The sequence below is a fragment of the Rana temporaria genome, chromosome 9 (assembly GCF_905171775.1).
Source record: "Rana temporaria chromosome 9, aRanTem1.1, whole genome shotgun sequence".
NCBI classification, from domain to species: domain Eukaryota; kingdom Metazoa; phylum Chordata; class Amphibia; order Anura; family Ranidae; genus Rana; species Rana temporaria.
In genome coordinates, this window is record NC_053497.1 from 34,509,305 (window position 1) to 34,531,779 (window position 22,475).

The window sequence follows — 22,475 nt, forward strand, 5'->3', positions numbered from 1 at the left end:
CTTACATTTAATGAAGGTATAACATTTAGCAACATATTGCTGCACTTAGAGGCGCCTCTCTTCTCTTTTATACTCTGTAGCTCCTACTGGATTTTTATTATTTCTCATGGGGAAACTTGCTTTGATATACATGTGCTTTGGATTACAAGCATGTTTCTTGAAACAAACTATGCTCGCAATCCAAGGTTTTTGCTGTATCAGATCCTTATCCGAACATGCAGCCTGGTACATGTTACGTAGAGCAGTAGCCAGTCCCCCCTCCATGTCATTTGTCTGACAATCCCTATTAGCCTAGAAAATGGCCATTACAGTTGGCTCCCATTCAGTTCAGTGGGGTTATGATTTGGCACACAAACTTCAATCAAATTTGGCAAATCCACCTCAAACCAAACCCAGGTATGTTTGGCTTATTACTACTGACCATCATTAACGTAAAGAATCTGCCCAATTGTACCTGCACAGTTGACTTTGTCTGCAGTGGCTCGAAGTCCTGTAGGGCAAGCACATTGGAATGACCCAACGGTATTGGTGCACCGGCCCCCTTGGCAGAATGTTCCCTGCAGACATTCATCCATATCTGGTCAGGAAAAAAAAAGAACACTTTTAGTGAACAGATCACAAATTAAAAGTATCAACATTTCCAATCTACAGCCTCTGCCATTTATTTTATATAACATTGACAAATTCGACATTGGCTTTACAGGCTACCCTTCATATTAGTCCCTGCTCCTTTTAGGGCTGATTTACATCTATGCATTGCGGCACTGCATGTGATGGAAACACATGTTACATTGATTTTGAATTTCAACCCAACCCACTAAAGCAAGACACATGCTTTGCAGCGTGTTGTAAAACATGGCCATAGACCATAGTACAATGGAGCGACAAGTCCAATTTTGGGACTGCTTTAATGAAATGAGGATTAACACATATTGCACTTGCATTATTTGCACTGCAGAAATACTCTATACTGCCAGAAACGGTAAAGTCCAACACTTTGCTCTACAATTTAGATTTATATATATTAGATTTATATATGATCTAGGGGATGTGGTGCACTATTTACATACCAACACCATTTTCAATATAAATTACATTTTGCTTATAGAATTAGTTAAAGTACAGTACTAACTAAAAAGTGAAAAAAACTGGGGCGTAACATGTCAGGTTTTCACAAAAGGGTGTAGTTTCCAAATTTTCCCAAAGATGCCTGTAGTAATTAAAAACACGTTTTATTGCAGATGAATAAATGTCTTCCAGCAGTAAAACACAAAAGATATTGTTAAGAAGCAGCGTGAGATAATGCACAAATAGAGACGCCAGTCACTGAGCATTTTAATAGGTCACAGTTAAGGTCTGCCTCCCGAACGAAGCGTAGCTATTGAGAACAACAGTATCTCACATCTAGCATAGAAGTATTAGGATGCACAGTTTTTTTTCTCTTAACCTCCCTGACGGTATGATTCTTTCAGAAAAAAGGTGCTGAAAGCGGTACCATTATTTGCAAGGAAATTTGGCGTTTTATACTGTAGGCCTGTAATTCTTAGGAATAACTCACTTAAATCTGACCAAACCAGAGTCTAATAGGCATCCCGGGTATGACATTTTTTTAAAAACAAAATTATAAATTATAATATAATAAATAATTATAAATAATTATAACAAATAATAATATAATTATAATAAAAATTATTCAATAATGTAATCAACTCAAAATCACTGAAATTTGCTCAGTTGCAGAATTGTCGCTGTCATTATTATTTTTTTTTTATGACGAATTTCCCCACAAATCGCTATCGCACAATTCTGCAAGTGATTATAATTTATTATCGCTGTTTTCTAGCTGCTCTAAAACCATTTTTGACATAAAGGGACACTTTTGGTTGCTATGGACAATCTACAGTTTGCAGGGAGAAAGAACCGTTTTTATTATATAAAAGTACATGTAGGACACTGTGCAGACCACTAGGGACAAGGGGGGTGTGTATTTTTTACATACAGTACTGTAATCTATAAGATTACAGTTTACTGTATGTATAGTGTTTGTTTACTTTTTTGAATTTGGCGCCGATCTCCGCCCCCGTGCGTCGTTACGTCGCAGGGAACGGAGATCGGCTCACACAGCGCGGTGGCATCGCTGGATCCAGGAACAAGGTAAGCCAGCGCACGCTGCAGGCTCTGCATAGCTACCCTGAGCGTGACTCTGGGTTAACGATTTTGGCACAAAAAATCCACCCGAGTCACGCTCGGGAATACCGCCAGGAGGGTTAAGGCCCCTTGCACACGGATGGATAGAATGGTACTTTTAGCTGCAGATTCTACCGCAGCTAGAAGCACACAATGCTTTCCTATGACACCCTTCACACACTGCGTTTAGCTGTGGTTTCGTTACCTGTGGTTTGGTGCGAATAGCAAAAACAGAATTGAATGCGTCCAGGTGCGATTTGGCGCAGCTATCTGCACATAACCGCAGGTAATCGCAGTGCACTGTGTCAGCTGCGTTTGGTATGAATCTTGAGGGGGAACTCCACGCCAAATTTTAAATAAAAAAAACGGCATGGGTTCCCCCTCCAAGAGCATACCAGGCCCTTAGGTCTGCTATGAATTTTAAGGGGAACCCTGTACGCCGAAAAAACGGCATGGGGGTCCCCCCAAAATCCATACCAGACCCTTATCCGAGCACGCAGCCCGGTCGGTCATGAAAATGTCTGCACAGGGTATAGATAAAGATAACCCTGACAACAGAAGTGGAGGTGCAACAGCTGTGTCACTTAGGAACTTTTCTTTGGTTGTTAAAACCTTCCATAATTGTTCAATGACGCTCTGGCACTTACCACTTCTAATATGCTGTAAGTAATTGCTTACTCTCCATTTGCTCTCATTTGATGGCTTTGTTTGGTGTATGCCTTATGGATTTCAATACAGAGAAAAAAAAATGCGAGGCCATGGTGCTAACCAGTATCATTTGTCTGCTTCTTAGGCCTTGTACACACGGTCGTTCCTAACCGATGAGAATGGTCCGACGGACAGTTTTCATCGGTTCACCGCTGAAGTGGCCTGATGGTCTGATGTGCGTACACACCATCGTTCCAAAAACCGATCGGGTCAGAACGCGGTGACGTCAAACACACGACGTGCTGAATAAAACGAAGTTCAATGCTTCCAAGCATGCGTCGACTTGATTCTGAGCATGCACGGGATTTGAACCGATGCTTTTCTGTACTAACCATCGGTTTGGACCGATCGGGCAGCGGTCCATCGGTTTGGTTTTGAAGCATGTTTACAAATTTTGGACCGAAGGAAAACAGACCGATGGGTTATACACACGGTCGGTTTGGACCGATGAAACTGAACCTCGGTCCATTCTCATCGGTTTTGTCCGACCGTGTGTACGGGGCCTTAGGTGTGTACTTCCTTGCAGTATGAAGGGAAGGGGGCAAATATAATTAAGGTAGCGCACAAAATAGATACAACATATCTACAGGAAACCCTCAACATATAGGAAGAAAATGAGGACAAAAATGGAGTCCACAAGTGTGCAGAAGAGAAAAACTAAAATAATGCTGCGTACACACGATCGGAAATTCCGACAAGAAAAGTCTGATGTGAGCTTTTGGTCGGAAATTCCAACCGTGTGTAGGCTCCAATGAAATTTTTCTGTTGGAATTTCTGGCAAGAAAAATTTGAGAGCTGTTCTCTAATTTTCCAACGGGAAAAGTTCTTGTCGGAAATTCCGATCGTCTGCATGCAATTCCGACGGAGAAAAATCCTACGCATGCTCGAAATCATTGAACTTAATTTCTCTCGGCTCGTTGTAGTGTTGTACGTCACCTCGTTCTTGACGGTCGGAATTTGGTGTGACCTTGTGTATGCAACACAAGTTTCAGCCAAAATTCAGTTGGAAAAAAATCCACGTTTTTTCCGATCGTGTGTACGCGGCATAACAGTTAAAAGCCTTCAAGGTGAAATGCTGGAGCAAATGTACAATTTCAAATACCTGGGGTCTACCATTAGCTAGGATAGAAGGAGAGATGATGAGGTCAACTCTGGAATAGCTGTAATATCAGGAAATTATAGGACAGGGGATTTATTGGGAAGGACACAGGCAAAATAACTAAGTTGGCTGTCCATCATTTTTTTCTTATCACTAACCATACCTACAGCTATGATTTATGGACACGGTATAGAATTCTTGAGTTGAATTCAGTCGGTGGAGATGCCCTACCTCAGGCAAATTGGACAGAAGGCTAAATGGGACACATCAGTATGCTATCAATCAGGTAGAAACTGGATGTGACATAAAAAAGTGACAGACCAGAGCATATAAGTGGAGGATCAACGCTGAAGAAGCATCAGACAACCATGGTGTAAACTTGGATCATCTAGAATATGAGTGGCCTTGTGTCTTTTACACACCCTTGACACTACAAAGTACACGGATGAAATAAGGAAAGGTTTAAAAAAAATGTATCATACCAACACATGACGATCCATCAGGACTGGTAACAAAGCCCTCTGCACACACACATCTATAGGAGCCCTCTGTGTTCTGGCATTCACCACGTGGAAAACAGTATTCCCCTTCCAGGCATTCATTAATGTCTGTAGCAAACCAAGTTAAAGGTTAATACAATAGCCATATATGAAGGGATATCCGCAAGAGAGGAATGTTATTGCTGCATAGAAACTACTAATCAATCCAGAAGGTAGGTAATATTGTATTAGGATGTAGGACCTTGATTTTTGGCCCAGTAGTTAGCCCAATTGTGTGGCTCTGTATGAAGCTATTGTATATCCTCACAAATCATGGAGTTATTTCGTTTGCAAGTGCAAGGCCTCTTTCCACCTTGTCATTTCTGAACTAGGAATATACTGTATAGACGGACTATTTAGTGCGTGGGTTATTTAGTGGGAACTCTCCAATATCCTGGAGGAAACTGAGGACTTCTCCATTTTTGTGTGAGCCCAACATAGTTAGGGAGATAAGACAAACCCATGGCATCCCTCCTTGTGAAGAGGGCTGGGACATGTTCTGCTATATGATGTGGGCACAGGTCTCTCTCCCCTTGAAGACCGTTTACAACTCTTGCATTAGGCATGTGCCATTGTTACCTGGAATGACTGTTCTGTTAAGCGTTACCACATAAAAGTGGAACTTTTCCTAAGTGTAACATTGGCAAGATTAAACTAAATCGGTAGGTGCATTTACAGTGAGTTGTGCCAGTCCAAAACTGTACTTTAGGGCATAGCAGCCAGCTTTTATTAAATAAACGGAAAGTTCCCATGCACATTAGTTGCCCACATAGGGGTTTCTCGTACACATAATACAAACAATGAAAATGCTGAGCCATCTCGCTCGTTTGTTGGCAGCACTGCTGCTCATCTTACCAGTCCCTCTGACTGTAGTGTCTGGCACTCCTGGATTACTTTTGCTCTCTTAGCATTTCGTTGCAGCATTCTGCTGCATGGCCCACTTCTGGCCTACGGATTGGGGTTCTCCTGACACCCCGATAGGAGCCGACCTGACTCCTGAAACAAGACCTCCTGTCTGCTGACTGGGGCACCTCTGACCCCTCGGTAAGACCCTCTGTCTCTTGGCTTCTGGCTGGGACACCTCTAACCCCTTGGTGAAACCCTCTGTCTCTTGGCTTCTGGCTGGGGCACCTCTGAACCCTGGGTGAGACCCTCTGTCTTTTGGCTGGGGCACATATGACCCCTGGGTGAGACCCTCTGTCTCTTGGCTTCTGGCTGCGGCACCTCTGACCCCTGGGTAAGACCCTCTGTCTATTGACTTCTAAATGTGGCACCTATGACCCCTGGGTGAGACCCTCTGTCTATTGGCTTCTGGGTGGGGCACCACTAACCCCTGGGTGAGACCTTCTGTCTCCCACACTAGGAGTGGTCTCCAAACTGGAAGCTTTAAGCTGTGTATATAACAATTCTGCACACCTGGAACACAGGATTTAAACTTCCGATTCAGAACTACAGAATCCAGAGAAAGCCAAAATCTTTCTATGCTCACAAAAAATGTGTCTAGAACTTCACATTACCCCTAAATGTGAATCCTGTGCCACATTTTCCTATGTTCTCACAGTGACAAGACCTCTCACTGGCACAGAAGATACTGGGTGGATCTCGTATTCTTCTGTGTAATGGGTAATTACTCTTGTGCAAGAATTTACACCATGCAAATAAAATTGCAGAGTGCCACATCAGTCACCCAAATAAAACATGGAAAGAACTAAACCCACATCTTCTTCATGTTCAAATACTTTAGGAGAAGTGGAAAATTTGTAAAATTCCATATGTCATTTTACTATCCAACTAGAATAATGACAGCAAAACTCTTCATGCTACTCTTCTACAAGTGCTTTTCTCTACCTTTTGTAAAACCACCATGTATGCCATTAATAGTTGGTCTAACCTGTACACCGAGTTCCATCGCTGTTCAGACGGAAGCCTGGCACACATTCGCATTTGAAAGAGCCATCAGTGTTGATACATTTGCCACTTGGCCCACAAGTGGATTCGGTCTGACACTCATTGATATCTAGACAGAGAGGCACATAGAAGAGCTGTTTGTCCCCATCACTTGAATGACAAAACTTTTTAGTCTGCTCAATACATCAATAATCAGGTCCTTACCCACACAACGCCGGTTCTGGAGTCTGTACCCGAGGCGGCACTGGCGACATTGAAATGACCCTGGTGTATTGACACACTCTTGACCAGCGCAGGCTCCGGGATTCTCACACTCATTGATGTCTGTTAGAGGAAATGGAACATTACACTGATAATTGTAATCAGAGTCATTAAGGCATACATTTTATACATCTTCATCACTAAATGTAGAATTAAGTCTTAGATGTGCAAATGACAATAAGACATGACCATATAACCTTACCAATGCAGTCATTGCTTTGTGGATTCAGCCTGTAACCAACAGGACAAGAGCACCGGAAACTGCCAGGAGTATTTAGGCATCTGCCTGATCCACAAGGACGCGGTGTTTGTCGACACTCATCGATGTCTGTAGAAGGAACACTGTGTTAATGTGGTTGGAATTATTAAGGGATAACTGTGGTCTAAAGATAACATTTTCTAAAGTCTTGAGCTCTGTGTAAACTATGACTAGCAGCAATGTAAAACTTGAAACAGTATTGCAGTTTTCATTTCACTTTAAATAGTTTAGGCCAAGGTGGGATAAACAAACTATTTTCCATTATAGAAGGATGTGGCCGCTGTATGTACCATAATGGACTGTACATTAGTAGCATTATCTGCAAACACTAAACAGCGCTGTATTCCAGCAGCAATAAAGGTGATTTCCCTTCTTTCACCCGAATGAAAGAGAGTGGGGCCAAGTATTTCTCCACCATTCAAGAGAAGCCTTGTATATTTATGAATGAATACAAAGCTTCCTCTGACGGTCTATGGTTGAAATCGTGACTCGAACTACTCACTTCTCCATCTTGACCAATCAGTAAGCCTTGTATTTATTGATAGAAAAACAAGGCTTCTACTGGATGGTGGAGGAGCATTCAGCCATATTCTCTTTAATTCCATCAACATATAGGAAGTTGAACTTACTGCTGCCAGAACATAGCACCACTAAGGCCGCGTACACACGGTCGTTCCAAACCGATGAGAATGGTCCGACGGGCCATTTCCATCGGTTCACCGCTGAAGTGGCCTGATGGTCTGATGTGCGTACACACCATCGTTCCAAAAACCGATCGGGTCAGAATGCGGTGACGTCAAACACACGACGTGCTGAATAAAACGAAGTTCAATGCTTCTAAGCATGTGTCGACTTGATTCTGAGCATGCGCGGGTTTTGAACCAATGCTTTTCTGTACTAACCATCGGTTTGGACAGATCGGGCAGCGGTCTATCGGTTCGATTTTGAAGCGTGTTTTAACATTTTGGACTGAAGGAAAACAGACCGATGGGCTATACACACCGTCGGTTTGGACGGATGAAACTGAACCTCGGTCCATTCTCATCGGTTTTGTCCGACCGTGTGTACGCGGCCTTACTGTATGAAGCTAATGCTACTATAATCCATTACAGCAGACACAGCGGCTGCATTGTTCTGTAATGGAAACAGCTGTCTCAAGCAAACCATTTAACGTGTAATTAAACCTGGAATTCCACTTTAAGCTCCCCATATGCTGGTAAAATGTTGTCCAAATACTGCTGAATTGTCCAAAATTCAGTCCTGTAGGCACCACGTGACTTACCAAACTTTAATGAAAAAATTGAAGGAGCCAGGTGGAAAATTGTTGACTGAATGACTGTGTCCAGTCAGATGTCACTGTTCAGGCACTCAAACATCCACAGGGACTGGCTGTCTGAATACCTTCAGTGAAGATGTTTAGCATGGATGGAAAATCTATACATGTATGACTAGCCTTAGGCCTCGTACACACGGACGGACTGTCCGATGAAAACGGTCCGCCGGACCGTTTTCATCAGACATGTCCGCTCGGAGATTTCTGTCTGATGGTTGTACACACCATCAAACAGAAATCCGCGCGGTGACGTGGCCGCGCCGTCGCCGCGACGATGACACGGCGACGTGCGCGGCCCTGGAAGGTCAATGCTTTCACGCATGCGTCGAATCACTTCGACGCATGCGAGGGCTTTCGGCTGAGCGGACATGTCCGGTGAGTCTGTACAGACGACCAAACATGTCCGACGGACAGGCTTCCAGCGGACATGTTTCTTAGCATGCTAAGAAACATTTGTCCGCTGGAAACCTGTCCGACCTGCCGGAAAATTGTCCGGTCAGACGTACAGACGACCGAACATGTCCGCTGAAACTGGTCTGCAGACCAGTTTCAGTAGACATGTTCGGTCGTGTGTACGGGGCCTTACACGCGGTCCGAAAATAGGACGGCAGATCGCATGACTTTTTCCATTGGCTAGTCACTTTTCGTACGACAGAATAAAAATACAGAAGTGATGTAATGTGTTGTAATGTATTTGTATTGTATTTTAGGACCACAACTATACTGACTAATTGAAAATCGTATGATCTGGTATCGGACGAGGAACATTTTCATGTTTGCACCATCAGATAATATTGGATGAACTATCATGATCGGCTATCGAAAGCTGTGTACTAATGAACAGATTATCGTACAATCGATCTGAAAGCAGTATTTTTCGTACAATTTTCAGATCGTGTGTAAGGACCATTAGACTGGGCTTCTTTTTCTCCTCTTATGAGATGAAAACAAAGATAAGTTTAGGCTGCAGGAGGCCAGCTTTAAAGTGAACCTGTTGCTTTTGCCAGCATAAAGGATGCTCCGAGTCACTTTAAGTTACCTCCCTTATTTTATTTTACAGAGGAATCATGAGACAAAAATATGTACATTTAATATGCACATAAAATACCATACTACAGTATATATGTCAAATGAATGCTCCTAATAAATCATGATGTTTTAGGTATCTGCAAAGTACCCACATTTCACAGTATATATATTTTTATGTGCTCTTTTGTTTGTAGAGCAAACTGCTTCACACTTCATTGGATTGCCTTATCTCAGCTGTATCCAGTTTATTTCAATTATATACAGTCTTCTTGTTTTTGGATTTAAATATCAGATAGTATACCGTAGTAATAATGGATGCAGTGGTTTACAGAACCTATAATTGTTACCGTAGGTTAAAAATATCTTTTGTGCAGAGTCCTAAAAAAAAAACTTAAATTAATTTCAGGGTCTATTTTAGCTTCCTCAGTACCATTTATAATCATTGCTCACCTTGGCAGTCGGTGCCCTGTGCGTTGGCGGTATACCCTGGCAGACAGACGCAGCGGTAACTTCCAGGTGTGTTCTCACATCGGCCATTCAGACACAGGCGTCTTGGAGTCAGGCGGCACTCATCAATGTCTACAAAGATAGAGAGAAAATAATTCCAACATGATTTAAGCATAGTGCCAGCTGTAATTATCTGTGGTACTGAACTCTTATGCTTTATAGAAAACTCAGATAAGTACTGTCTGCATCTAAACTAACCCTATAAACATTGCCACAGTGCAATTTGAGAAAAATAACAAGCCATCAAAGGATTATTTTTTTCCATCCAATTGTATTAATACTCAGCCACTTGTAAAAGGGATTTTTTTTTTAAAGACCTATAGAAGTTTGCTATTAGAAACTATCAGGATGGCGTGTTATAAAGGTGGCAGGGCTGAGGAGTGGATGTTGCACAAGGTGTCCATATTGCATAGGTCACAGTGCCCAGGAGTCAATATCACATAGGGTGCAAGGCTCAGGAGTCCATATTGCATAGGATGCAGCCTGGTTCAGAAGTCTGTATTGCAAAGTGTGCAGGGCTCAGGAGTACATGTCGCACAGGGTGCAAAGCTCAGGAGTCTGTATCACATAGAGTGTAAGACTCAGCAGTGTATGTTGCATAGGGAACAGAGCTCAGGAGTACATGTTGCACAGGGTACAGTGTTTAGAAGCGCATATTGCATAGCATGCAGGGCTCAGGAGTGCATGTTGCACAGGGTACAGTGTTTAGAAGCGCATATTGCATAGCATGCAGGGCTCAGGAGTGCATGCTGCACAGGGTGCAGAGTTTAGGAGTCTGCACCACATAGAGTGCAGGACTTAGCGTATGTTGCATAGGGAACAGAGCTCAGAAGTACATGTTGCACAGGATGCAGAGTTCATAAGTGCATAATGCACAGGGTACAGACCCAGGAGTCCATATCACATAGAGTGCAAGGCTCAGGAGTACATTTTGCACCAGGAGCAGATCTCATGAGTGCATCTTGCACAGGGTGCACTGTCAGAAGCGCATATTGCACAGGGTGCAGGAGTCTGTATCGCATAGGGTGCAGGGCTCAATACTCTGTATCGCCTAGGGTGCAGGGTTCAGGAGTCCGTATCATGTAGGGTGCAGGGCTTAGATAGTCCATATCATATATATAGGATGCGAGGCTCAGAAGTCTGTAACACATATAGTGCAAGGCTCAAGAGTCCTTATTGAATAGGGCGCAGGGCTCAGGAGTCCTTATAGTATAGGGTGCAGGGCTTGGAATTACAGACTACGGGGCTCAGGAGTATGTATCTTATAGGGCAAAGGGTTTAGGAGTGCGTATTGCTTAGGATGCAGATGTAGGTAGCACACAGACGAGTGTACACCTTACTTCTTAGTATTTACTCACAGTTTTTGTTAAAATGAAAAACAGCATACTTTAGTAGCAGGTACATTACCTACACACGTCTTGCTCTGTGCGTTAAGGCTGAAACCCGATGGACAGACACACCGGTAACTGCCAGGTGTGTTCTCGCACCTTCCATTGGTGCAGAGTTGTTGTCCGCTGTTACACTCATCAATGTCTGGAAGGAAGATTCAGCCGGTCAGAGAGTTTCATTACACCAAGCAGCATACAAAGCTCTGTCATAATGCCAGTCCAGATGTGCGAATGACAACTGTTAGCTAGTAAAAAGATCAACTCAATTTTTTTAATAGCCAGAGCTGTTTTTCATGGTTGTTTATAAATGATGAGCCATTGGGGTTATTCAATAAAGAACAGTAAGGCCCCGTACACACGGTCGGACAAAACCGATGAGAATGGACCGAGGTTCAGTTTCATCGGTCCAAACCGACCGTGTGTATAGCCCATCGGTCTGTTTTCCTTCGGTCCAAAATTTTAAAACATGCTTCAAAACCGAACCGATGGAACGCTGCCCGATCAGTCCAAACCGATGGTTAGTACAGAAAGCATCGGTTCAAAATCCGCGCATGCTCAGAATCAAGTCGACGCATGCTTGGAAGCATTGAAATTTGTTTTATTCAGCATGTCGTGTGTTTGACGTCACCGCGTTCTGACCCGATCGGTTTTGGAACGATGGTGTGTACGCACATCAGACCATCAGGCCACTTCAGCGGTGAACCGATGAAAACGGTCCGTCGGACCATTCTCATCGGTTTGGTCCGACCGTGTGTACAAGGCCTAACACATAGAGTAACGGACCTTGCCCGGCGAAGTCCCACACCAAAATAAAGCAAAACGACTTGTTTCCTATCAGGTTAGTACTTTTGGTGGTGTGAACTGAAAAATAGTACAGCAGGCTTTAGCTTTTTCAGCACAGTGCGGTACAACACAAGCCATTACCGCTGTCATCCTACCACCCACCAGCCACTGCGCTCTAGCGCAGCTTCTGGTGTGAACAACCTTGAAATCTGCTCTCTGTCTCCCCCTTCTGTCTATGTTCCCACTGCAGCAAGGGATTTTGCAGCTGTGGTGGCAACTCTGCACATGCTCAGTTTTCAGTGAGTTTCTATGCTGAGCGTTTCCTCCCTATCACATCTGAGCAGCCCATGGGACTATATAGTCACACATGTGGGTGTATACACAGTGGTAAATAACAGCCCACTCCGTCCCTCCTCCTCCACACCCACTAACCAACTAAACACAATGGGGGCAGAATATTATATGTAAATTAATGGAGGCTTCACCTTCCTCTTATTCTAAAACACAGGCTGGAGGGGGTGTGACTGGCAGAAATCTGCCCACACCATGTTATTTCCACAAAATAATAAAGATTTGTTTTAAAATATATATTTGTATGACAATTTCAAACGGTTTATTGATATTAACTGTTTCTTTATCTTACAAAGGCTGTTTTTTTAAACATGTGACCAGCAGCAGTGGACTAGAAGCTCCGTCTGCTTATGTTTCCCTTCAAACAGGCTGGGAAAAATCTGGGTCATCTGTAAATCCATTAGGAAAAACTTACTTAGATGATTTTCTTCTTAAAATAATTACAGTGCCATCATCCACATATATACCGTGTTTCCCCAAAAATAAGACACCGTCTTATATTTATTTTTCCTCCAGAAATCACACTATGGCTTATTTTCGGGGGATGTCTTATTTTTTTTACCGGCAAGTATGGTACAACAGTATGGAGCCAACCTTACCGTATTTATGGGGCTGCCAACACCTCTCCGGTCACTTAGAGATACCGTGGAGCAGATAAGAAGGGCTGCACGACTTCTTTACAGCTCCTGAGCTCCGCACCAGTACAGTACGCCCATCACGTCTTGTTTTCCCGCCCGCGCCGCTACGCATACGACACGCAATCGCTACGTCTTATTTTTGGGGATTCGACACGCCATCGCTACGTCTTATTTTCGGGGGGATGTCTTATATTTCGATCTTGCGTCGAAATACCGCTACGGCTTATTTTCGGAGTACGTCTTATTTTCAGGGAAACACGGTAGTGGAAATAGATGGGACAGTTGAAATTAAACAGCGTGTGCCGGATTCATATACAATGATGTATCTGTCCGGCCCGCGTAATGTATCAGAAAGAACTTGCGCCCTTAGTTACGGCGGCGTAACGTATGTGTTGCGGCGTAAGGCCGCGTAATTCAAATGGTGATGTAGGGGGCGTGTTTTATTTAAATGTGTCTTGACCCCGCGTTTTTTACGTTTTGTTTGAACGGCGCATTCGCCGTCAGTAAAATATCCCAGTGTGCATTGCTCTAAATGACGTCGCAAGGACATCATTGCTTTCGACGTGAACGTAAATTACGTCCAGCCGTATTTGCGAACGACTTATGCAAACTACGTAAAATTTCAAAACTCGGCGCGGGAACGGCGGCCATACTTAACATTAGCTACCCCTCATATAGCAGGGGTAACTATACGCCGGAAAAAGCCGAACGCAAACGACATAAAAAAAAAACGCCGGGCGGTCGTTCGTTTCTGAATCGGCGTAAATCCTCATTTGCATATTCCTCGCGTAAAAATACGGAAGCGCCACCTAGCGGCCAGCCTGGAATTGCAGCCTAAGATCCGAAGGTGTAAGACACTTACACCTGTCGGATCTTAGGGATATCTATGCGTAACTGATTCTCTGAATCAGTCGCATAGATACGACCGGCGGAACTCAGAGATACGACGGCGTATCAGGAGATACACCGTCGTATCTCTTTCTGAATCCGGCCCCGTGTGTTTAAAATCACTTTAAATATGACAAAGATATCTAATTATTATATATAATAAATCTATGCAGACTTCTAGAATTCAAACATCTTGCTTGGCTGGCCTGTATAGCGTTAAATTGGCCATACACTATGCAACATTCGGCTGCTTCTAATAACCGGGCAGAGATTTGCTCTGTGGGGGCCCTGTTGCCTTTCTCCCATCCGATTAAAAACAGAGGTCAGCAGTTGTCCTACTCCAGGCTCTAATTCCCACACTGTCACCGATATCAGAGGCAGGTTCCTTGTAGTCATCGGCCACTAAGATCGACTATGCATATGCATGCAATGGATGTTATGCAATGTATCATCTGTTCCTTCTTTGGGTATAAATAAAGAATATTGAAAAAAAAAAAAGAATGACTCTGCAACAGCTCCAAAAGCAAGGGGGGAACTGCTCACAGAGGCGGCTCTCTAATTAGGCGGTCGTCTAAGGCCTCGCACTCACAGGGGCCTCGCGGCTGCCTAATTTGCCTGTGATCAATACTAATGTCGGCGTCATCGAAACTCTCTATTACCCCTCTCTCTTTCTCACCCCCCCTCTCTCCCCCCTCTTGCATTGGCTGAATATGTCTGATGGGTGAGGAGGGTGCCCTGGAAGTGGTGCTGATCACCTGTGTGCTAGATCCGTGCATTTTCTGCAGCCATTTTTCTTGCTTGAATTATTTTTCCCATTAAATCCAATTATTCATTAGTCCAACAAACAGACTAGTCCATCCTGTGATTAAACTCCTTATTGAGTGAAGCGTGTTGGAGTGTTTGTACCTCGGGTTGGACTGCTCTGTTTGTTGGGCTCATGAACAAATGGGGTTGAGTCGATCAGTACAGTGAGCACACCCACTTTTCTTTTTGGAGATGTTGCTGCGCTAGCTTGAAAAATTGAAGCAGCCAGATGTAAAATTGACAGCTGAACAGTGGTTGTCAATTTTACATGTGGCTGCAGTTAGTATTGCTCCTGAATGCCTGGCAGCTACTATTCTACCACCCTTCAAAAAGCAATCAATCACGGCTAACTTTTCAGAGTGGCGGCAAGCAGGGCTGGACTGGGACAAAAATTTGGCCCTGGACTTCATCCAGACTGGCCCACTTTGACAGGTCTCACCCATGGCGGCCGGACAAATCTCGCACCCCCCCCCCCCCCCGGGCCACCCAAGCCCCCTCTCCCCCTTCACTAGCCACTAGCCGTTCTACTTTATTAGAGTAGAACGGCTGGTACTGGTACTCTTATAGGCAGTACAGCTGTCTGTCCCCTACCCCATGCTCCTCTGTCGTCGTCCCTGCTCCTCTGGTCCTCCCCCTGCTTCTCTGTTTCCCCCAGGTGAGCGCTGCGGGGAGGGAGAGGAGGTGAGCTCTGCGGGAAGGGAGAGACAGAGGAGTGGAGGGGGCAGCAGTCCGCTGTCACTGAAGCCGGCCCACTGAGCCATCGGCCCACCGGGAAACTCCCTGTAGTCCCAATGGCCAGTCCATCCCTGGCGGCAAGAGCTGTCACAGGTGTGAATCCATACTTACATTCAGATTGGAATTACTGTGAACGTCTCACCTGTACACTCTGTGCCTTGTGGATTGGTGCTGAAACCTGCAGAGCATGCGCATCGGTAACTGCCAATGGTGTTTTCACATCGCCCATTGGCACAAGGACTCGGCCTTTGCCGACATTCATCCATGTCTTGGTGAAAAAAAGAAGACAATGTTGTGATATCTGATTGGTGCAATTTCCTCATTAACATATCCAGAAAGCCTGAATCTAACAATAATTGTATTTATATTTTTTAACAGATCCTCGTTTAAGGCAAAACGCCATAATTGTAATGAATCTGAAACGATAAGACATGGTAGTGAAATAGGGCCATATTCTCAAACAAGTTACGCCGGTGTATCTACTGATACACCGGCGTGAATCGAATTTTCCGCTGGCGTATCATTATTTTGTATTCACAAAACAAGATACGCCGGATTTAGGCTAGGATCCGACTAGTGTAAGTCACTTACACTGTCGGATCTTAAATGTAATTCGCCGCTACGTTCAGGTCTCATTTGTTTATGCAAATGAGCCTGATACGCCGATTCCCAAACGAAATCGCGTCGCGTAACCGTCGCTTACGTCATTTGCGTAAGCGTAAGATTACCCCTGCTATATGAGGGGTAACCTTACGCCAGTCCCACTTATGCCATGTTAAGTATGGCGTCGGGTCCGCGTCGTCTTTTCCCGTCGGGTACGTCGTTTTCCTAAGTCGTTCTTGAATACGACTTTACGTCAATGACGCACACGTCGGCGTCATTGACGTTTTCCGCTGAGAACTGGAGCATGCGCACTGGGCTATTTTTAGCCCGGCGCATGCGCAGTTCGATCGCAACGGGGGCACGCTTAATTTAAATATAAGCCGCCCCCTTTGAAATACGCGGGGATACGCCGGGCCATTTACACTACGCCTCCGCAAACTACGGAGCAAGTGCTTGAGGAATATGGCACTTGCTCCAGTAAGTTGGGGCGGCGTAGTGTAAATGGCTTACGCTACGCCCGCCTCAAATCTACGAGAATCTGGCCCATAATCTGCAGGACTTAGAGCCCTTTCACACTAGGGCGTCAGCTGCACTTTTCGGCCGCTAGCGGGGCAATTTTAACCCCCGCTAGCGACTGAAAAAGGGTTAAAAGTGCCAGCAAAGCTCTCCAAATATCACCAAAAGAAAGCTCGATTTGTGGGAAAAAAAGGATGTTAATTTTGTTTGAGAGCCACGTTGCACGACCGCGCAATTGTCATTCAAAGCGTGATAGTGCTGAAAGCTGAAAATTGGCCTGGGCAGTAAGGGGGTCAAAATGGCTGGTATTAAAGTGGTTAAAATACATCTATGATAAAAATTATAGACCCTTCATTTCTTTGTAAGCGGGCAAAGTTACAAAATCTGCAGGAGATAAAATAATTATTTTCCCTGCTGTATATAGGTATACATTGTTTAAAATGAATTATGGCTGTATCTTATAGTTTCACAGAACCTGAGGAAGAGGGGGTGGATACCCAAGAAACGCGTAGTATTTATCACATTCCCCCCCCCCAGTGGACCCTAATTTCTATCTGGAAGCCTTACTGTTGAATGGAGAAGAATGCATAGCCATTGTCTGTGAAACACATGGAAATAAGTTTTAGGTTTCTATATCTCGTATCATATATACCTGTAAAATGTATGGTAGGTGAGGTTGAAAAAAGACACAAGTCCATAAAGTCCAACCTATGTGTGTGATTATATGTCAGTATTACATTGTATATCCCTGTATGTTGTGGTAGCTCAGGTGCTTATCTAATAGTTTTTTGAAACTATTGATACTCCCCACTAAGACCACCGCCTGTGGAAGGGAATTCCACATCCTTGCCGCTCTTACAGTAAAGAACCCTCTACATAGTTTAAGGTTAAACCTCTTTTCTTCTAATTTTAATGAGTGGCCACGTGTCCTTGTTAAACTTCCTTCCACGAAAAAGTTTTATCCCTATTGTGGGGTCACCAGTACGGTATTTGTAAATTGAAATCACATCCCCTCTCAAGCGTCTCTTCTCCAGAGAGAATAAGTTCAGTGCTCGCAACCTTTCCTCATAACCAATATCCTCCAGACCCTTTATTAGCTTTGTTAGCCTTCTTTGTACTCGCTCCATTTCCAGTACATCCTTCCTGAGGACTGGTGCCCAGAACAGGACAGCATACTCCAGGTGCGGCCGGACCAGAGTCTTGTAGAGCGGGAGAATTATCGTTTTATCTCTGGAGATAATCCCCTTTTTAATGTTAATATTCTGTTTGCTTTGTTAGCAGCAGCTTGGCATTGCTGAGCCTATCATCTACTAAAAACCCCAGGTCCTTTTCCATCCTAGATTCCCCCAGAGGTTCTCCCCCCAGTGTATAAATTGCATTCATATTTTTGACACCCAAATGCATTATTTCACATTTTTCTACATTAACTGCTTCCCGCCCGCCGGCCGTCATATGACGTCCTTGACTTTGTGCGGGGATGTCTGAATGATGCCTGCAACTACAGTCAGCATTCACATATCATCCTTTTCAGCCGGCGAGAGGGGACGTCTCCCCTCCCGCCACCCTCCGGTGCGTCTACTGACTCACCGCTGCGATCGGTGAGTCGGAGAACGTATCCGTCGGCCCCAGATGTTTACCATAGAGATTTCCGGCGGACCAGATGGTCGCCGGAGTCTCTATGATCGTCGGAGGCCGGGAGCGATGTTATGACATCACACCCGGCATCTGCATTTAAACAATCGGCGCCGCCTTGGCTGGGAAGCCGAGATCGTTTTAATTTTTTTATTTCAGGCTTCCCAGCCTATAAGTGAGATGTGGGGTCTTATTTTTTTTTTTTTCAAAGTGTATTTTGTGCGTGTACTTGAGAGAGGAGCCGGACTGCAGGAGTTGGGAGTAGGCAGGCCTCCCCCAGAGGCAATCTGCCACCTTTCTCCATGCCCCGGGTGGCAATGGCGGGTGTGTGAGGGGGTCCTCCCACAAAGCCCGCCCTACCTGCTCCGCTTTGAAGCCCAACGGGGCAGAGGGACTCCCTATAAGGGAGTGAGAGGATTAGCCCACTCAACCAGCCATGTGGGGTCTTATTGACCCCGGATCTCACTGTAAAGAGGAGCGATCATGCCATATTCCTCAATAGCTGGGTGAAAAAATGAATAAAAACCTGAATATGTCAGAATTATATCACAATTAACCAGGCAGCGCTGGACATATGCAACATTTAGACTTTAAACAAATAAATATATAAATATTGAATATTGTCCTTGGAATAGAAAAGTTCTTAAATGAAGAATGGCAGTCTTTAATGCAAATACTGGACTGAACAATCCTTATTCAAACAAAGTCCACTATAACCCAAGATGAGGTTTGGAAAGGCACCGCTTCACGTCTGTGCTCATAGAAGAAAGAGGGGGGTGTGTGAGAAAAGAGAACCCCCTCTTGAGTATGCCATATTCCTAAACAATGTTTACATTCCTTGTAATAGGATTAAAAGTGATCCATTTTTTTTTTTTAAAGTGTCAAACTAAAAAAAAGAAAGTATAATTAACAATAAAAGAATACATTTTTTTTAAAGCGCCCCTGTCCCCGTGTGCTTGCACACAGAAGCGAATGCATACGTAAGTCCTGCCCACATATGAAAACGGTGTTCAAGACATACATGTGAGGTATCGCCGTGAACGTTAGAGCGAGAGCAATAATTTTGGCCCTAGACCTCCTCTGTAACTCTAAACATTTAACCAGTAAAAAAAAATTAAAGCGTCACCTATGGGGATTTTTAACCACTTGCCAACCGCCGCTTGTATATGTACGTCCACAGAATGGCACGTACAGGCAGATGGGCCCCCGCGCTACATGCGGCGGTCGGATTGCCGAGGGGAGCGATCCGGGACGACGGCGCGGCTATTCGTTTATAGCCGCTCCGACGCGATCGCTCCCCGGAGCTGAAGAACGGGGAGAGCCGTATGTAAACACGGCTTCCCCGTGCTTCACTGTGGCGGCTGCATCGATCGAGTGATCCCTTTTAAAGGGAGACTCGATCGATGACCTCAGTCCTACAGCCACACCCCCCTACAGTTGTAAACACACACTAGGTGAACCCTAACTCCTACAGCGCCCCCTGTGGTTAACTCCCAAACTGCAACTGTCATTTTCACAATAAACAATGCAATTTAAATGCATTTTTTGCTGTGAAAATGACAATGGTCCCAAAAATGTGTCAAAATTGGCCGAAGTGTCCGCCATAATGTCGCAGTCACGAAAAAAATCGCTGATCGCCGCCATTAGTAGTAAAAAAAAAAAATTAATAAAAATGCAATAAAACTATCCCCTATTTTGTAAACGCTATAAATTTTGCGCAAACCAATCGATAAACGCTTATTGCGATTTTTTTTTCCAAAAATAGGTAGAAGAATACGTATCGGCCTAAACTGAGGAAAAAAACAATGTTATATATGTTTTTGGGGGATATTTATTATAGCAAAAAGTAAAAAATATTGCATTTTTTTCAAAATTGTCGCTCTATTTTTGTTTATAGCGCAAAAAAGAAAAACCGCAGAGGGGATCAAATACCACCAAAAGAAAGCTCTATTTGTGGGGAAAAAGGACGCCAATTTTGTTTGGGAGCCACGTCGCACGACCGCGCAATTGTCTGTTAAAGCGACGCAGTCCCGAACTGTAAAAACACCTTGGGTCTTTAGGCAGCATATTGGTCCGGTCCTTAAGTGGTTAAAAGTGATCGATTTTTAAGTACCGAAGTTTGGCACCATTCCTTTTTGACAGCTCGGTCCCGCACAGTGCAGGAGATGGCCATGATAATGCTGAGGCAGAAGAGGCAATCCCCTCTTCCCCCTTAGCACAGCTTCTAAGGCAGGATCCTCTTGGCCATGTTCTGATAGAGGCAGCTATTGCTGACCCCTCCTTTTGAAATTGCTACTGATCTGGCTGTTTCTGACTTTACCACTGAATTGCAGATCAGCGAAAAGTATGCATCAAATGAAGTCAGAACTGATCTGTGAACGTGCGACTCAAAAAGTGCTAAGCATCTGAAGCATGACAGCCAGGGAACTAGCATTTTCCAAAGGAGACATCAGAAATGGCAGCCTACATATTCCTTTTAATGCTGTTGTTTGTTTGAAGAATGCTGATCAGCAGTGGACTGGTTAACATCTTGCTATCTATTTCCTCGTGTGATTAATGCTGCAAGCTTCACCATCTGTCTATAACACACACCATTCTGACATATCTGCGTAGTATTGATTTCCCTGTACACATGACCCTAGCTGGGAGCATTGAGAAACACTCAGTATAAAAAACAGGCGGAAGCGCAGCTTCAAGCCCTAGAATCCCGTCTCCAGACCTCACCCTCCCTGACGCTTCTTAAACGCATTACCCTAGTGCGGTCGACACTCCGGGACCTCGCGCTGGGTCGAGTCGAGAAGGCCCTTGTCCGCCTCCGTCAGGTATACTATGATAAGGGCAATAAGGCGCAAGCTCTATTAGCAAGGAAGCTAGCCGATCGCTCCCTCGCTTCCACCCCGCACCAGGTCCAGGACAGATCGGGCAACACCATATCCCACCCGCAAAGTATTGCGGACGCATTCGCAGCATTTTACGCGGATCTGTACAACAGGCCTGAAATTCCCCATAACCCACCCACCCCCGACCTACTTGATAGGATGACACAATACCTGACACAGGCGGGCATCCCTCGGCTACAACCGGAGGACCTGATCCCCCTTAATGCTCCCATCACAGATGAGGAGCTAACCCGGGCCATTAAGGCCCTGCCCGCCCACAAGTCCCCAGGTCCAGACGGGTTTCCATACGAATATTATAAGACCTTTCTCCCCACACTTCTCCCCCACATGACTAAACTCTTCAACGCCTTTCTACAACAGACCCCCATCCCGCAGGATATGCAGCGATCATTTATCACCCTCATTCCTAAACCTGACAAGGACCCTTCATTATGCGCAAGCTACAGGCCAATAGCCCTATTAAACTCAGACCTCAAAATATTTACGAAGGTCCTCTCCCTCCGTTTAAATGTAGTCTTGCCCTCCCTGGTCCATAAAGACCAGGTGGGCTTTGTCCCCCTCCGCCAAGCGGGGGACAATACGAGAAAGGTGATTGACCTAATTGACGTGGCGGGCAGGGAGGGCTCGGAATCTTTGCTCCTAAGCCTAGACGCAGAAAAGGCGTTCGACCGCCTTGGCTGGCCCTTCATGCTCGCCACGTTGAAACACATGGGGTTTAGGGGACCTTTTCTTCAGGCGGTCCGACACCTCTATACCAACCCGTTATCACAGGTAAAAACTCCCTTTGCCACTTCGTCCACCTTCCCTGTCACCAATGGAACCCGCCAAGGGTGCCCACTCTCCCCCCTGCTCTTCGCTCTGTGCGTCGAGCCCCTAGCAGCGACGATCCGCGGTAACCCGGACATTCGGGGTATTCCAGTAAGGGGGAGGGAATTTAAGATCTCCCTCTTTGCTGACGATATTATTCTAACATTGACGCGCCCCCGCATCTCCCTGCCCAATCTTCACGTTGAACTTGAACGATACGGGGCCCTCTCGGGATACAAAACCAACACCTCTAAGTCGATGGCCATGCCGATAAACATGCCCGAACCAGAGACCCTACACATGCAGTCAGTCTTCCCATATCACTGGGAGCGAACCTCCCTGAAATACCTGGGGGTCCATCTGACCCCGGACTTTGCATCCCTGTACCAGGCCAATTTCCCCCCCCTTTATAGCTCGATCAGGGCGCTGATCCATAAATGGAAGCCCCATCAGATATCCCTTCTGGGCCGGATAGCGGCCATAAAAATGGTGATCCTTCCAAAACTGCTGTATCTGTTCCAGACCCTTCCCATCCCAGTCCCATGCGCCCATTTGCGAGCCCTACAAGCAGACCTCCTCCGATATGTGTGGAACTACAAG

At 45.0% G+C, this 22,475-nt stretch overlaps 1 protein-coding gene across 1 annotated transcript in view; it reads right to left on the minus strand.

Annotated features, from left to right (window-relative positions):
- LTBP4 (latent transforming growth factor beta binding protein 4) overlaps window positions 1-22,475 on the minus strand; it is a 272,071-nt gene that overhangs the window by 42,446 nt on the left and 207,150 nt on the right. Inside the window, exons 15-22 of the mRNA XM_040323145.1 lie at window positions 15,560-15,685; window positions 11,238-11,363; window positions 9,774-9,902; window positions 6,905-7,030; window positions 6,646-6,765; window positions 6,425-6,550; window positions 4,477-4,602; window positions 455-577 (exon numbers count right to left, since the gene is read on the minus strand). Coding sequence (XP_040179079.1) covers window positions 455-577; window positions 4,477-4,602; window positions 6,425-6,550; window positions 6,646-6,765; window positions 6,905-7,030; window positions 9,774-9,902; window positions 11,238-11,363; window positions 15,560-15,685 — 1,002 coding nt within the window. The remainder of the gene's footprint in view (window positions 1-454; window positions 578-4,476; window positions 4,603-6,424; window positions 6,551-6,645; window positions 6,766-6,904; window positions 7,031-9,773; window positions 9,903-11,237; window positions 11,364-15,559; window positions 15,686-22,475) is intronic.